This window comes from Rhinolophus hipposideros, assembly GCF_964194185.1.
Source record: "Rhinolophus hipposideros genome assembly, chromosome: 12".
NCBI classification, from domain to species: domain Eukaryota; kingdom Metazoa; phylum Chordata; class Mammalia; order Chiroptera; family Rhinolophidae; genus Rhinolophus; species Rhinolophus hipposideros.
Window position 1 is genome coordinate 3,342,948 of NC_138058.1, and position 15,212 is coordinate 3,358,159.

General features: G+C 45.4%; 1 protein-coding gene across 1 annotated transcript; it reads right to left on the bottom strand.

Moving 5' to 3' along the window:
- Nucleotides 1–1,293: 1,293 nt before the first annotated feature.
- On the bottom strand, nucleotides 1,294–10,037 carry IL1A (interleukin 1 alpha). Its single transcript, XM_081068324.1, has 7 exons — nucleotides 9,956–10,037; nucleotides 9,311–9,365; nucleotides 8,308–8,356; nucleotides 7,306–7,528; nucleotides 5,889–6,062; nucleotides 4,477–4,598; nucleotides 1,294–2,303 (listed from the first exon to the last, which is right to left on the bottom strand). Exons 2-7 carry the CDS (start codon nucleotides 9,355–9,357, stop codon nucleotides 2,106–2,108), a joined length of 813 nt encoding a protein of 270 aa, XP_080924450.1. The 5' UTR covers nucleotides 9,358–9,365; nucleotides 9,956–10,037; the 3' UTR covers nucleotides 1,294–2,105.
- Nucleotides 10,038–15,212: the final 5,175 nt, after the last annotated feature.

Below are 15,212 nucleotides of genomic sequence, written 5' to 3' on the forward strand. Positions count from 1 at the left end.
GTCAAGACTCAAGAGGACAATTTTGACAAAGTGTGTAGTCCTAAAACTATCACACAGCAAGGAGTAGGTAGACACACAAGCATGTTACATCACCACAGTAGTTGCTATCCCAACTATTTCTGTTCCCCCAAAAAATTTTGTCATTTTAAGTGTCAAGAGGGTGACTTAGTGGGAGGAGGGCTAGGGAAATGTCCTTTGGCTTTTTCTTCTGTACCTTGGACTTAAAGGCAGACATTTGGTTTTGCTCTCATCAATTTGGAAACTGATGTCATCATGAAAGAAATGGAGTCCGAGAAGCTCAGTGCCGAGACTCGACCTCCATCATGGTGACCTTAATGTCCAGGCAGGGGAGATGGCGATTGTGTGGACAACCAACAGTGGTCGTAGGCTTCTTTTCTTTTTCTGATGTCACTTTTACAATTTTACTTTCTATGCACGTGCTGTCTTCCAATCTGCATCTAGTTCTAACTTGTCCTGAGTTAAAGATACATTATCACCTGCCCATTCTACATCCTCACTGGGTGTCCTGTCCTGCCAGTCACTCAGATTACACGGCTGAGAGGGCACTCACTGCACTTCGTCCTGGAACTGAAAGCTCCATATTTCTACCAGAAATACTGATGGACACCACCACTCACACACTGTCCAGTACCAGGAACCTGAGTCATCTAGGATTACTCCTTACCCATTATTTCCCACATCTAATTCCACATTCCCTTGGTTTTAACTTTTCCCGATTCAACATATCTTGTAGATATGCTTTCCAGTGGGTCGATGAGTTACTAATGTGGCTCTTACATGTGAGTTTGTGTGGATGCTGGAACACACGTGCTGCATACGTATAATGAGCTTTAAATGAGCTGAAGAATATTGTTCTTACTGCCATTTATGCAACTGGCAAGCTAACAAAAGGAGAGAGAAGCCATAAAATCTTGGTCTGGTTTTGTAGAGTAGCATGAATTACAGTTACATGTGTGTGAACTTTTTTCATTTGTCCTGATGACTATGCAGTGAAACAAGTAATTATGTGTCAGATTTACTTTTGTTAATTTAATTATGATTGATAATGTATCAGTCTTCATTGTTGATAATAATGTAATACTATGTTTTGATGTCAACTTTTAGAACCTGGGAGGAACATTGCTTATATTCCAGAGAAGAAAGCTTAGGTAACAGTTGTCCTTGGTCGCCAAAGTTAACTTCATACCAATTTAGCTAACAGGTGCAACTGAATGACACAAGAATACCACATCAAGTTTAAAGACAAAAGAGTGAAAGAATTTGGCCAGTTATCAGCTCAACAAACAGAATCATTAATATGAATTTATTGTCATAATTACAGGGATCCCAGGTACCAGAATAACAAAGCTTCATGGCAATGGAAAAAGCACGACTTTGACCAAAGTGCCTTAGTGTGAATACATCAAACTCAGCCTGGAAAACACTGTTGAAGAGGATACCTGGTCACACTCAGAGATTGCAAGAAATTGCCATAAATATAATAATATAATTACCTTAAATACATATGTATATATAAATAATAACATTTTATGCTTTGCCTTCTTGAGGCTCAGCTTCAAGAAACATTTTACTAAAGTGATCTCACTGATATAAAATACTGATGAGGCAGAAAGGGCACAAATATCATGGCCTCCATTTTGAGGAAGACCAAACTGGGGTCCCAGAAACTTAACGGTGCTTGATTAAGGGTCCATCATTAAAAGCAGAAGGAAAGCTGCTGGATCTGGCTTCTTAATCCAGTTGCTATTGTGGGGACTGGTTAGTTCTCTGAAGCCTTAGTTAACCCATTGTGATGTGGGTTGGGCCATTTGATAGTCGTAGCCCTGGTCCTCCCAAGATGCTTATGAAGGATAATTAAAATGATTGGTACTTTGCAAAGTACAGGGTGTTCCTTAAATAACCAGCAACCTTATAAGTTAGTGTTGGTTCACTGGACCTTGCTCCCTCTTTACAAAGAGAATAAACATTCTTTTAGAATTACAAAGATTCAGTACATGCTCAGCAAGTGACTAAGTGAAGGATTTGACCCCTTCGTGTACATGGTACATACGACTGTCAGCACTTCACAAGTAAGCAGGCTCAAGTCAAGGCTGTTTGACGATTATCTCAAAGTCAGTGATGGACGGATGTCCCCTTGCCATGTGCACTGGGCGTTCTTGCTTTGTGGCAATAAATAACATTGGGTGGGTGACCGACTTGAAGTAGTTCTTAGTGCCATGACTTTCCCAGAAGAAGAGGAGGTTGGTCTCATCTCTGATGACTTTGGGTGTCTCAGGCATCTCCTAGGAAAAGGAGAACAGAGATGTTAGAGAACAAGAAATGCTAGAAAAGGAACTGAAGCTTGATCCCTTGGCTTTTGGCCTTCGTGAGAAACATAACCCTTGAGAGCTATGACTGTAGCATGATACAGGTTCTTCATTCACGTGTCCATTCAGCAAGCACTTATTACATGCCTATTAGATGCATGGCTCCATCTATTCATAATAGTTTGTGTCCTTAGTTAACTGGACAGAAATCCAAGTTAGTCATGAAGAGTACCAGCGACACTTGCATCCCCCTGTATCCTGCAGGTAGGGTGGAAACTGATCTTGTCCTGTCCCCAGCACAGGCATAAGGCATAGGGCATTTCCCATCAAATATGAGCACTAACGTGTCTAAGGTCGCTAAACCTTAGCGAATCATACTTTTGGAAAAACAATTTGTAACTTAGAGATGCTTATGTCCCTATTGAAGTCAACAATTGAAGATTAAAACAACACATACACACACACACACACACACACACACACAAAACTTCCTGGTATATTAGCAATTGAATCCTTTCAATACAATTGTTGACAATTGTGATCTCTTTAAGAGCTACTCTTCTTGTGGTTACAAATCGAATCTTACAATGCTTTCATGGAAAACTAAAATTCAGATTCCAACTTGAGATGCTTCTTCTCTATTCTTTTTAATGTAAAGCAACTAGATATTCTTTTGGGATTTCCTTGGGGTTTTCAATGTCAACAAGGATTTTATTTCCCAAAGCTATTCCTCTCCTAATTTTTCCATCTCGTGGAGTTTCCCCTCTTTCTCCTTTAGATTTTTTGTCTCCAACATATAACCAGATTCTGTCTAATTCTTTCCACCTTCCACCCCAGCACTGCCTACCCCAAGACTATTACTATGGCCTCCTACTTGGACCCTCTGCTTTCTCTGTTGCCTTCCTTCTGATCTGTTCTCTGTTTTAGAAATTATAAGTGAAGCCAGGACACTTCCCTGTGTGGACCCTTTAATGACTTTTCATTGTGCCTCAGATGAAATCCAAAAGCAACTCTCCACCAACACTAGCCTCTGCTTATCCTCTCTCCCCATCATGGTGCCCTGTGCCTGAAGTGTTCTTCTGATCTTTGAAGCTGGCCTCTCAGCCCCTAAAGGTCTAGGGCCTGGGAGCACTCAGACCCCTCTGTTTAACATGCACCCCCACTCACCCTTCCCATCAGCAGCTCTACCCTTGCCCCTCTCTCTAAAGAGCAAACCCCCGAGTTTTGTCCATCTCAGTACCCTGTTAATTTGCTGACAGCACCTTGCACTTTGTGCTGGTTGTTTGGCTTGTCTGTCGCCTGTGTCCCCCAGAAGAGTAAGTTCTATAAAGCTGGGGTTTTTGGCATACTACTGTCTACATAGCTGCTGGCACTATGCTTGACAAATAGAAAGCTGTCAATAAGTGACACTTGCTGAGACTTCCTGGATGAAGCTACTGCCCTACTCAGCAGACACCTTTAGTATCACTTGACCCAGGTAAAGAAACACATGCTATATAAACCCTAGTGGGGGTGGGGATTAGTTGTACATTTGCTGAATAAGTCATCTGCCTATTGGGAGATAGCACAATACTATAGTGGGCATGTGTGTGTCAGCATGTTTGCAGGGGAAAGTAGTGGTGATGGGGCTGGGATGAGGGAGAATGCTGGCAGCAAGGAAGACGAGAGAGGCACTGGAGCAGAGGCCAGTGTTTGAGTCTTGGCTCCAGCTTTTTGCTTTGTGCCCATTGGCACGTGATTAATCCACTCTGATCTCAGTTGGCTTGTTTGAGTTTCTTGGAGGCAGCCCATTGTCTTAATGCCTACTGTCATGGCAGTCAGATAGTAGACGTCAGTAAGGATCAAGGATGGATGCAATTAATGGATACCCTGGGTGGAGGTGCATAGGGTCAGTCAGTGGGAGGAAAAGAAGGAAGAGGCAATTTACCTGTTACGTGCTCTTGCCACCTCCGTTTTACTCCCTCACAGATCCTACTTACACTTGCCCCTGGGCATGGGTGAGAAGTAGGGTGGGGGGCAGGTGGGCAGGAGGGGACTGTGGTAGGACGAGAAGAGGACTGTGCACCTTGATAGGGGTGTCTGCCTGTTGGGGTCATTTGCAGATGTATGGGGTGTAATAAAGGTAAGCTGGAGTCCAAGGACAACTGACCTTTAGCAATACGGGTTCGTCTTCATTTTGGGCACTCAAAAACAGTCGCGTTTTTGAGATTCTTAGAGTCACAGGAAATTTAGACTCGTCATTTGATGTATAAGCACCCATGTCAAATTTCACTGGTGAAGAGAAAAGCCAAAAAGAAAGTAAATTAATTGTATTTGTGTAAAATCAAGCGTTTATATAGATGCTCTGTGTGTGCGAGAGTATGTGTGTGTGTGTGTGTGTGTGTGTGTGGTCCCTGACTGGTGTAAGTACCAGGAATGCAATTTGGTGCATCTTTGTATCCTTCACAACGTCTGCCACATTTACTAGGCAGGTGAATACTTGGTTAATGTCTGTAGAATTTTCTCTGTTGAATATTTGCGGAGTCACTTGTAATTACCACAGGGAGATAAGACCCTGCAATTAGTGAGGTCATGAGTTCGCCATGGCCTGAGTGGAGGGGTTTATAGAAGCTGGTACACTCATGTTGCTAGTGATAGTGGCAAGTAGCTCAGTTTCTGTAGAGAACAAGGCTTAATAAGGGCTGTAAGATTATTTTATGCCTAGGGACCCAGGCATTCCACTTTTGGGCTAGGCTCTACAGAAATAACCTGATAGGGAAAAATTATGTGTAAAGATATTTGCAACAGAGTTACTTAGAGCAAACCCAAGGGACCAGCACAACAATACAGTGGAATGTTCTTGTTCCATTAAAAATGGCAAATTATATAAAACTGTGTGAAAGGATTTTAGGTAGGAAATAGAACACAAGGATTCGGAGCTGCCATAGAGCGTGAGGCACGTTAGCTGAAGGAGGTCCACGCAGAGAGAGCCCTGCTGTTTACTGGGGTCGGCCCCTGTGGGGGTCTGAAAATAATTTTGTATGTGATGACTTGTCCTCAAGCTAAACTGTGTACACCATGGGGACTGGATCTGTGTGACAAAACTTCTCAGACACTGCGTTTCCTCTTTTAGGACATACTTGCAGCTGATTGGTTGTTCTATGTCATAGTTGTGGTATATAATTGTGATAATGATTCTTTCTAGTTTGGTGTTATTTGTAAGTCTGATTGGTAGGCTTTTTAATAGACGGTAATGGCTCCTCCTTGGCTCTGGGTAAATTGGGGTGAGTCATTTAACGTTTCTGAGGAGGAAAAGAGTATCTGGGAGAACCAAAGGAGAAACCACCTCAGAAAGCTTCGCACTGCATGCAGTGCTCTCAGAGCCCGATACCTCTGTGGGCCTCCAGGTTAGGCTGATGCTCCTGCCCTGGCCTGGGGTTTTTACTGGGGTGATGCGTGTCCTCCTGCTCTAGAAGAATTGTGCAAGGCCAGGAGTCTAGAGAAGTTGATTCTTTGAAAGAGGAAAGCTTGAAGGAAAGAGAGAAGTAAGAGTAGGAGAGGATGATGGGGCTGTCCGTTTACCTGCTTGGTCCAGGTCATGTAATGCGGCTGCCATGAGATATGGACCCGACGTGTCTCGAATGATAGTTTGATGGAGGGTGTCATTCAGGATGCAGTATTGTTTGACAACCCTTTGGAAGCTGTACTTCATGTTGCTCTGGGAGCTGTGAGCTGCCAATCTGGGCTGGATGATTTCTGCAATCATTAGCACAAGCTCAAATTAATGTCTGGGGGCTGACGCGGTGACAGGTGCTGTAGACAGCACAGGTGGTAGCTGTGGAAAGAACATTAGGAATGGGCCACGCAGGTGAGGGAACAGGTAAAGTCACCCAGAAGCAGGAGAGCCAGCTCCAGGATCATTCCCGTAGGAACATTCTCTTTAGACCTGGACGCCGAAAGAGATTATTTGTGTGACTTTGTCATTTTGGTTGTTTGGAGGAGTCTAAGTAACTGGGAAGACTGCTGGTGCTCCTACCTACGTTGAAAGGAAAGCGCTCTGAGACGAGAAGCGAACATGTGGGGAACTGTGTGTCCCTGACGGAGCAGGTCTCCGTGCCCACCACCCCTCTGAATGCTGGAGGCACCCACAGCCTCACGCATCCCCCCGGCTCTGCATTCCTTCTTCTAGGCGGCCATTGTAAGGAACGACGTGGTGGTAGAAATGAAGGTTCATCGGTGTGGATGGTCTCTGTCACATGGCTTATGGTACTGAAAACTGGCACTCTAATGACCCCGATATGCTGCTAAGTGAGTAAAGCTAGACACAGATTGGGTACATATGAGGCTAACAGTGCTACACGTGCGGGAAAGACTGAGGAGTGGGCCATCGTGTGGGCACTGCTAAGCTCTTGGTGGCAGCGGTTTTTGTGAAGATAATGCGGCCATTAGTAAACTGGTGGTGCTGATACCATTAACACGTGGTAGCAACAATGGTAGTCATAGCAACAATGATAGCTGCCGCTTACTGGGTACTTGCTATGTGCCAGGCATTATTCTAGTCCAGGAGCTTGCGGGAATTCCCACATTTAATCTTCACAACAGGTAGGGGGCTCTGATCGTCTCCATTTTTCAGTAGAGGAAACCGAAGCACAGAAAGGTCAGTAACTTGCCCAATGAGGTACAGTTAGCATGAGAAGCAACATGGCTTGTCAGTGTCACCCGCCAACAGTGTGTAACTGCTTCCTGCTGAAGGGCTCGAAGTCACATGACCTTCACAGTATGGCCGTGCAATGAGCATGTGAGCAAGTATCTTAGACCCAGGCCAGGCTGCTTTCTCCCCACTGCAGCACAGAAATTAATTTTCCTTCCTGACAGTTACCAGACTAATGCCTGGCTGCCCTCTTGTCACCCTGATTCTAGGTTTTATTTGCCCTTCTACTCTATTGTGCCCATTGGCTTAAAAATGGCAAACAAGGATGTTACGGCACATGACCCTTACCTTCTTCTGGGTCATTGGCAACAGCTTCCAGGTCGTCATCGGTGAGGACCTTGTTGAAACTTAGCCGTCTCTTCTTCAGAACCTTCCCATTGCCTGCCACCACCACCACACTCTCCTTGAAGGTGAACTGGGAAGTCTTAGAGGTCTCCTTGGTACTCAGAGATGTAAATTTACCCATGCAGTCTTCATGAAGTGTGTCATAGCTTGTGTCGTAGAAGGATTTCTGTGAGGAAGGGAGGTGGAGACTGAGAGGCTATCTGTGGCTATAGGATGAGACTCCTTTTGTGGGAGTTTTATTCAATGGGCATAGTGAGAAGGATCGCCAATGGGGTCTCGGCTAACCCACCTTTCTTCAGTCTTCCCCTCCTCCTCCCTCCCAGCATTTCCCTGGAAGGATATCGTCTCTTGGCCAGTCTTTGTCATTTATCTGCAGACTCAAAAATGAGATACAGTGAAACAGGCTCACATTGAGACTCTCCAATAGTTTCCCTTCAGGAAGTTAGGCTGCTACTGGACAGGGCTCAGATATGTTAGAAATACTCCTCTGGGAATGACTTTTAGAGCCAGTACCAAAGACACATGGGAGTACTTGTGAGTGGCCTGCTTGGTCCACCTCGGCTTCCTGGGCTGTTACATTGGAGGGTCGTCTCTGATCTCTGGAGCTGGCATCGGAGAGGATGACCACAGCATATCTTTAGGTGACAGACCCCTGGAGAAGTGGCCCGAAGGGTCTGTCTCAGGGTGGCAAACTAGCATCTGATGAAGCAGGGAGACTCCAGTTCTTGGGGTTCAGGGTAGTTGTGCTCTATTCTGGGAAAATCCGGCAAGCGTGGAAAATGCCATCAGCCCTGTCTGCCTCCCTTATAATGAAGACATGCATGTCTCCGGACCTCTTGAGACGGCACAGCAGAGGCCTGTGGGACTGAAGCCATAGCTGCTGTCCTCCCATGGAGAAAATATGACTGTCAGAACAGCCACCCTAAGAAGCAGCCATGTGCTTACCTGATTCAGAGAGAGCTGGTCAATTTCGGAACTGTATTCTTCATTTTCACTGTCAAACAAGATGATGAGAATGTCATTCTGTTAGATCACAACGGCCACCAGGCCATGCATTTTAACAACCTCATTAGCTTTGGGATACGTGTGTGCACACACGGATACTCCTGCCAATCTTTGAAAATGAAGGACTTCTATACATATGTACATAGAGTAATCTGTACCTCGCTGACCTGGAATTAGTCACCTTCAGGACAGGCCTGGAACTTTACCTGTGCTTTATCAACAGAAACAGGGTTTGGCTTACAAACAGGAGTTGTAATTGGATTTCTGCTCCTCAAGAGAAAAGAAGTTCTGCCGAAGCACCTTATTTAAATTCTGACCAAATAGACTACATTACTCATTGCTTTCATGTACTCACTAACATGGATTTAGTAATTTACACCTGGCAAAACACCCAGGCAACACTTGGATGGCCTAGTGTGTGCTAGCGCATATTAGCAGGTAAAGCAGGTAATGAGAACATGTTGTTGAAAGTGTTCTATAATTTACACCTTTATTCACTTACGTTCCTCCTACGTCTGACTAGGTTTGAGAGTATATGAGCTTCCGAGTGCTCAGATTGCTGTGGAGACATTTTCCTCTCCAGATTGAGAGCAAGAAGTTTCCTGAAGGTGGTCTCTCTCTAAGAGGCCTTTAGAACCCCTTACTGTACCAGACAGAGCATGTGACGCAGCCCAGGCTGTGTCTGAATAGATGCTGAAATTCGCTAGGACTCAGCAGGCCTTAAAAAACACTTTTTTGGTAATGGATGTCTTCCTGTCAGCGCACATCCGTTTAAACATGCTGGATGCTTGGCTTCCCTAAGTCTTTGCTGAGCCTGCTCTGACTTTGGAGGTGGGACCATCTCTACAGCCTCTGCCGGTCTGGCTCCATGCTGGTCACTGCAACTCCTAGCGGGGTTCTAATGTGCCTTGATCCCCTCATCAGATCACAGTCCATTTCCTACCTGTAACAGTTCTTTAGGTCTTCAAAGAGGTCGGGGACCTTGGCCATCTTGACTTCTGCAAAGGAGAACACCAGGGGCTGTCAGCCTTGATGACCTCTGAACCGGACACCTATGAGGGGAACCACCTCTACTTTGTGCTTCTTGGGCAACTTAACGTATGGCAGAACCGCATTCAGCATGTTCCCCATTCTTTTCACTCCCTTGAACCATTTGCATAGGTGTCTGCCTCCTCTAGCAGACTGTACATTTCTTTTAGAATTTTGGTATCCCTTAGTGCCCACACAGTAGGCACTCGGTCAAGTTTGGCTAAATCCAAAAACCCCACAAGAAGGAGGCATTTGCCTCACTCAGATGCAAGAGAGAGGCAGACTTGGGAAGTTCCAGTTTTCTCTCAGCAGTTTTTGGAAGTGGATTTCCCTCCGAGGGAAGGCTGGGCTGCACCATCGGCCTCCTGTGGAAGCGGTTCCCGTCCCTCAGTTCCCACCAGGAGGAAGGATCATTTTCTGAAATCCGATTGTGATTCTAACTCACACACCGAACCAGGAAGGAAGAGGCTTTAGCTTTAGAGAAGGCAGTTTGAGAGATAACAGTCAAGGAGAGAAACAAAAAATATTTTAAAAGCCAAAAATGTGATGAGGACAGTACCTTTGCCGACTCCGGTTCTGGGAGGTGAGTCGGCTCTGCTGGAAGATGTGGCTGCCTCAGCTCCTGGGCCTTTTGTCTTCTGTGCAGTGGGTGTGGCCAGGGTGCGTCATGGGAATTTACAGGGAAGGATCCTGATTTGCATTTCTTTTACGTTCATTCAACCTTATACTGGCCAAATAATGACAGATTATAAACTTGATAATGTTGTTTGCAGACATTCCTGCAGTTTCTGACTTGGTTCATTTATTTATTGCTTTGCTCTAAACAGTTATAAACACAGTCTTAGAAAAACGGAAGAGGAGCAGGAAATGTAACAAGTTTCTAAAAATATATGGTGAGAGAGGAAGGAGAACTGCTAAAATCAGAACTATGGGTACTAGGGTTGGAGAGCAGCTTAGGAGCTGTAGTTTGAGTTTTGGCTTAATTTGTTTATTGCCCCCACAGCTAAGTATGAATTGATAGGTAACTTGGCAGCTAAGGGATGGGTTTGTTTGAAGAAGCATAGGTCAATCAGTGTGGGGACAACCTCCTGCTCGGGGCAGGCTAGAGGATAAGAAAGTGATGTCAGCCACCCAAGTTCTCATCCTTTTGCTCCTCTGCAGCCCGTCAACCCACTTCCTACAAAGCGACAGCTTAGGAGAGAGGTCTCTGCTCTGGCCATGTTACAGCTAAGTGTCCCTCCACCAGAACCCCAGGACAGACCCCAGGTGTGTGAGGGTAGCTGCAGACTCAGGGAGGGTGGGCCGAGCCCCGCCGCAGCCAGTGGCTAGCTTCAAGGACAGATGTTGGGGGAAAGAAAGGGACTCAAAATAGGACACTGCATCAGATTTTTTCAGCATTCTGAGGCCAGCCCAGGTCAGGTGGTAGACTCAGCATGTAAATGTTTCAGTTTTCTTGGTTGGAGTTGAAGCCATGTAAATTTTAACCAAAGGAAACAGATGGAAGAGCGTGGAGGAGAGAAAGGCGAAGCATGGCAACATGGTATGAAAAGCCCAAACGCACCGGACTGGGAGTAAATGGCCTGTGTGAGTTGGGTAAAGTGTTTTCTCTGGTCCTGTCCAGCAAAACAGTGGATTTGGGTAGATGGTCATTGAGTCTATCCAAGGCACAAAGTCTCCAATTCTGATTCTGTGCCCAGCCCAGGTCCTCTGGTTACAGATCTGCTGTTTCAGTCATCAAAGACAAGGGCCAGAGAGAGCTGGCATCGTGGACGTGGGGCCAGATCGGGGCAGAGCTTGGTGTCAGTGCGATCTCTGTATGGACGGTGATGGCAGCCAGCTCTTCATGTCTGTGCTTCCCCTTCAGGCAACACAGAAGTGTTAGCGCTGGTCACCCCGCTGCCTCCCGGAGCTCTTGTGAGGACTATTACTGACTGAGGAGCAGTTGCAGAGCTCGTTGTGAACGAGGGGTGTGATGGAGACGCAAGTAAACAAAAATAATACCAGCGCTAATGATGGCTTCTGCACTTGGGAACCTGTATTATCATCAGTGTAACACCTCGGTTCACTGAAGGAAAAATAGGTCGTATGAAACTATTGGTTTGAGACTTCAACAGGGAGGACATTTCAGGTGAAGGCCTCTGTTGAAACTGTGAGGATGTTTAGCTTCTGGAAAGGAGATGTAGCACCTCTTTGGTAATCTGGGAAAATACCGTTGGTTCCACCACCAGAGGCAACACCCATCTTGGCCATTGGCACGTCTCTGCTGTAGAGAATTCCCCAGTGTGGTGGTGGAATTTCTCAAGGAGAGTTTGAAATGTTTTTCTAGACAGACAACTGAGTCTGGGGGTCTTAACTAACTTTGTCCTTCATGTAACCTTCTTGGAAATCGTGTTTTTTTTGGTTTGTTTTTTTTGTTTCTTGGGGGGTGGGAGGGAAGGGGAACAGGACTTTATTGGGAAGCAGTGTGTACTTCCAGGACTTTTCCAAGTCAAGTTGTCCTTTCAGTCTTAGCTGTGGAGGGCGCAGCTCAGCTCCAGGTCCAGTCCCTGTTGTTAGTTGCAGGGGGCGCAGCCCACCATCCCTTGCTGGAGTTGAGTTGTTGAACCCGCAACCTTGTGGTTGAGAGCCTGCGCTCCAATCAACTGAGCCATCTGGCCACCTGGGAGCTGAGAGGCAGCTCATTGACTTCATTCTAGTTGCGGAGGGCGCAGCTCACTGGCCCATGTGGGAATCGAACAGACAGCCCTGTTGTCCAGAGCTCGCGCTCTAACCAACTGAGCCACCCGTCCGCCCGGAAATGGTTTATAAAGGAAGAGCAATGCGCGTGAGGGGTCCTTGCTTGGTTTGGGGGAGCCTACTATTCTGTGAGTGTGAACCAATGTGGGCTTGTGAGGAAGCCTCAGCACCAGGCCACCATTCTCCAGGGAATGGAGAGAGGAATGGACCAGGTGGCTCTCCGCTGGAGCCCCTAGGGGTTTGAGGCTGTCCTGCGACAGGGACTTTGGGTGGCTTCATGCACACACCCCTTGACTCTGAGGAGTCCTCGAAAACCCTTCTTGAGTCATTTTTACCTATATCATTCAGAAGAAATGATTGTGCACTTATTCAGCGGTGGGCATTTTACTAGGCGTCAGTATTTTTCTTCATGATTCACAGCATTGGATGTGAGAGATGAGGTGTGTTCTGGCAGGTGAGTGGATGTGCGAGACGAGGTGTGTGCTGGTGGGTGAGTGGAATCTGTTACCACGGAGGTCTTGGGTCCAAAGACCCTTGTGGATGCTTTTCCTCGGAAATGGCTTCACAGTTCAGAGCTGTCCCCTGCACTGTGTCGCTGACACTTCACTTAGCCAATGAGACACAGTGCTTACTGTCCCGTCCAGCGCTGAGGATGGTGGTTATGTGAGGAGCCTGCAGGCACAAAATGGGCGGAGCCAGCACTCGCCCCCTGGGGTTCTGATCCAAGTCCAGACTTCTCTTTCCACAGATAGATACTCAAGTCTCTGTCACCACCAATGCCCAGTGACAGGGCTGGAATAGATCATCCTTGAAGGTCTTTTTCTCAAACACCTTATCGTTCAGTGATTCTGGGGTTCTTTGTTTAAAAAAAGAGATTAAAAAAAAGAAATGGTTTGAAATATCTCCCCTCCCCATCTTCCTTCCTCCAGTGAAACCTCATGTTTTTTGCGACATACAGGAAATGTGAAGGTGAACAGCATAATTGAGTACAGGGTCAGTGGTGGCTGAATGAGGACTTTAGTCATACTCTTGCCATTGTATCATGAAGACAGGTAACATCTGTCAGCATTTTTGGAACCAACTTTAAGACCATTGCATGTAGTCAGACCTGACAGGGTGGCTGGAATGAGGAGAGAAACAAACCTGCGAGTCTTCAGGGATGCGGTCATTTCTTAGGTGGCAGAAAGCCTCTTCAGAGGAATAGAGTGTGTACAAACCCAAGCACGCAGACAGCTGAGCCCTACTTAGTTACCAATTCCATGACAGTTGTGGGAAGGATGTTCCAGGTGTTACACCGTGTTTCCCCAAAAATAAGACCTAGCTGGACAATCAGCTCTAATGTATCTTTTGGAGCAAAAGTTAACATAAGACCCGGTATTATTTTACTATAATATAATATAATATAATATAATATAATATAATATAATATAATATAATATAATATAATATAATACTGGGTCTTATATTAATTTTTGCTCCAAAAGACACATTAGAGCTGTTGGTCTAGTTAGGTCTTATTTTCGGGGAAACAGGGTAATATGTCATGTCATTTAATCCTCTAATCAGATCTGTGAGCTAGCATTCTTACCACACTTCACAGAAGAGGAAGTCAGGATGGAGGGAGATTAAGCAATCTGCCTAAGGGCACAAGGTGACCAAGTGGCCAAAATGGGATTCAGACGCCAGAGTCTTTGTCTTGCTAGTCTTCTAGAGGATGCTGTGTTGGAGAAGGAGGCAGCTCAGATGCCATCTAGATCAAACTCTTACTTTATAAAAGAGCAGACTGGCTCAGAGAGAAGTAAAAAGGTCCTAAGTTCCCATGGAGAGCTCATATGAGAATGGGAGCAAAAATGAAAACTCACTGTACTTGATTTCTAGTTCAAAATGTCCTCCCACCTAGAGACATTGGCTCTTCAGTAAAAAGGTGAAGAAATAATCTCTCCCATGGCTTCTCAGCCATAAGTAAAAAAGGAGATAAAGAGCATGAAAGCCCATTCAGTGAGCCAAACTGGCCATGGTTCCCACTCTCCTGGGTGCTGACAGTGAAGTAGGTAAGCACGTGCTGGTCCCAGACAAGGAAGCACTGAAGGATTCGTCACCACCAAACCAGTACTGCAAGAAGCATAAAAGGGACTTCGTTAAGAAGAAGAAAAAAGTTAAGAAATATGAATTAAAAAATGGCAAAAACGACATATCTATAACAGTTACTTTCAATGTGAATAGATTAAATGCTCCAGTCAAAAAACATAGGGTGGCTGAATGGATAAGAAAACAAGACCCTTACAGATGCTGCCTACAAGAGACTCACTTCAGATCGAAAGACACACACAGACTGAAAGTAAAGGGATGGAAAAAGATATCGCATGAAAAGGGACTTGAAAAAAGAAAAGCTGGGGTAGCAATAGTTACACCAGACAAAATAGACTTTGAAACAAAGGCTATACATAACAAGAGACAAAGAAGGACCCAGTAATCCCACTTCTGGGTGTTTATCTGAAGAAACCCAAATGCTACTTCGAAGGGATGTGGGCCTCCACATGTTCATTGCAGCAGTGTTTACAACGGCCAAGATGTGGAGGCAGCCTAAGTGCCCCTCAATATATGGAGAGATAAAGAAACAGTGGTACATATATACGACGGAATAGTACTCACCCCCCAAAAGAATGACATCTTGCCATTTGCAACAACATGGATGGACCTGGAGGGTATTGTACTGAGTAAAGTAAGTCAGACAGAGAAAGACAAATGCCATAGGATCTCACTTATATGTGAAATAAAGAACAAAATAAACAGACAAACAAAACAGAAACAAACTCATAGATACAAAGAGCATTTGATGTTTACCAGATGGGAGGGGAGTTGGGGGGGCTGGGTGAAGAAGGGGAAGGGATTAAAAAGTACAAATTGGTAGTTACACAGTAGTCATGGGGATGTAGGGTATAGCACAAGGAATGCAGTCAATAATATTGTAATAGCTCCTGTGTTTCCCCCAAAATAAGACCGAGTCTTATATTAAGTTTTGCTCCAAAAGATGCATTAGGCCTTAAGTGCAGGGGATGTCATCCTGAAAAATCATGCTA

What these genes read in the sequence shown, in the direction of transcription:
- IL1A (XM_081068324.1), bottom strand. Translation starts at nt 9,357, where the DNA reads ATGGCCAAGGTCCCCGACCTCTTTGAAGACCTAAAGAACTGTTACAG. An exon ending in GACCTAAAGAACTGTTACAG is followed by an intron (nt 8,357 to 9,310) that starts GTAGGAAATGGA and finishes CTTGTTTGACAG; the next exon opens with TGAAAATGAAGAATACAGTT. An exon ending in ACCAGCTCTCTCTGAATCAG is followed by an intron (nt 7,529 to 8,307) that starts GTAAGCACATGG and finishes CCTTCCTCACAG; the next exon opens with AAATCCTTCTACGACACAAG.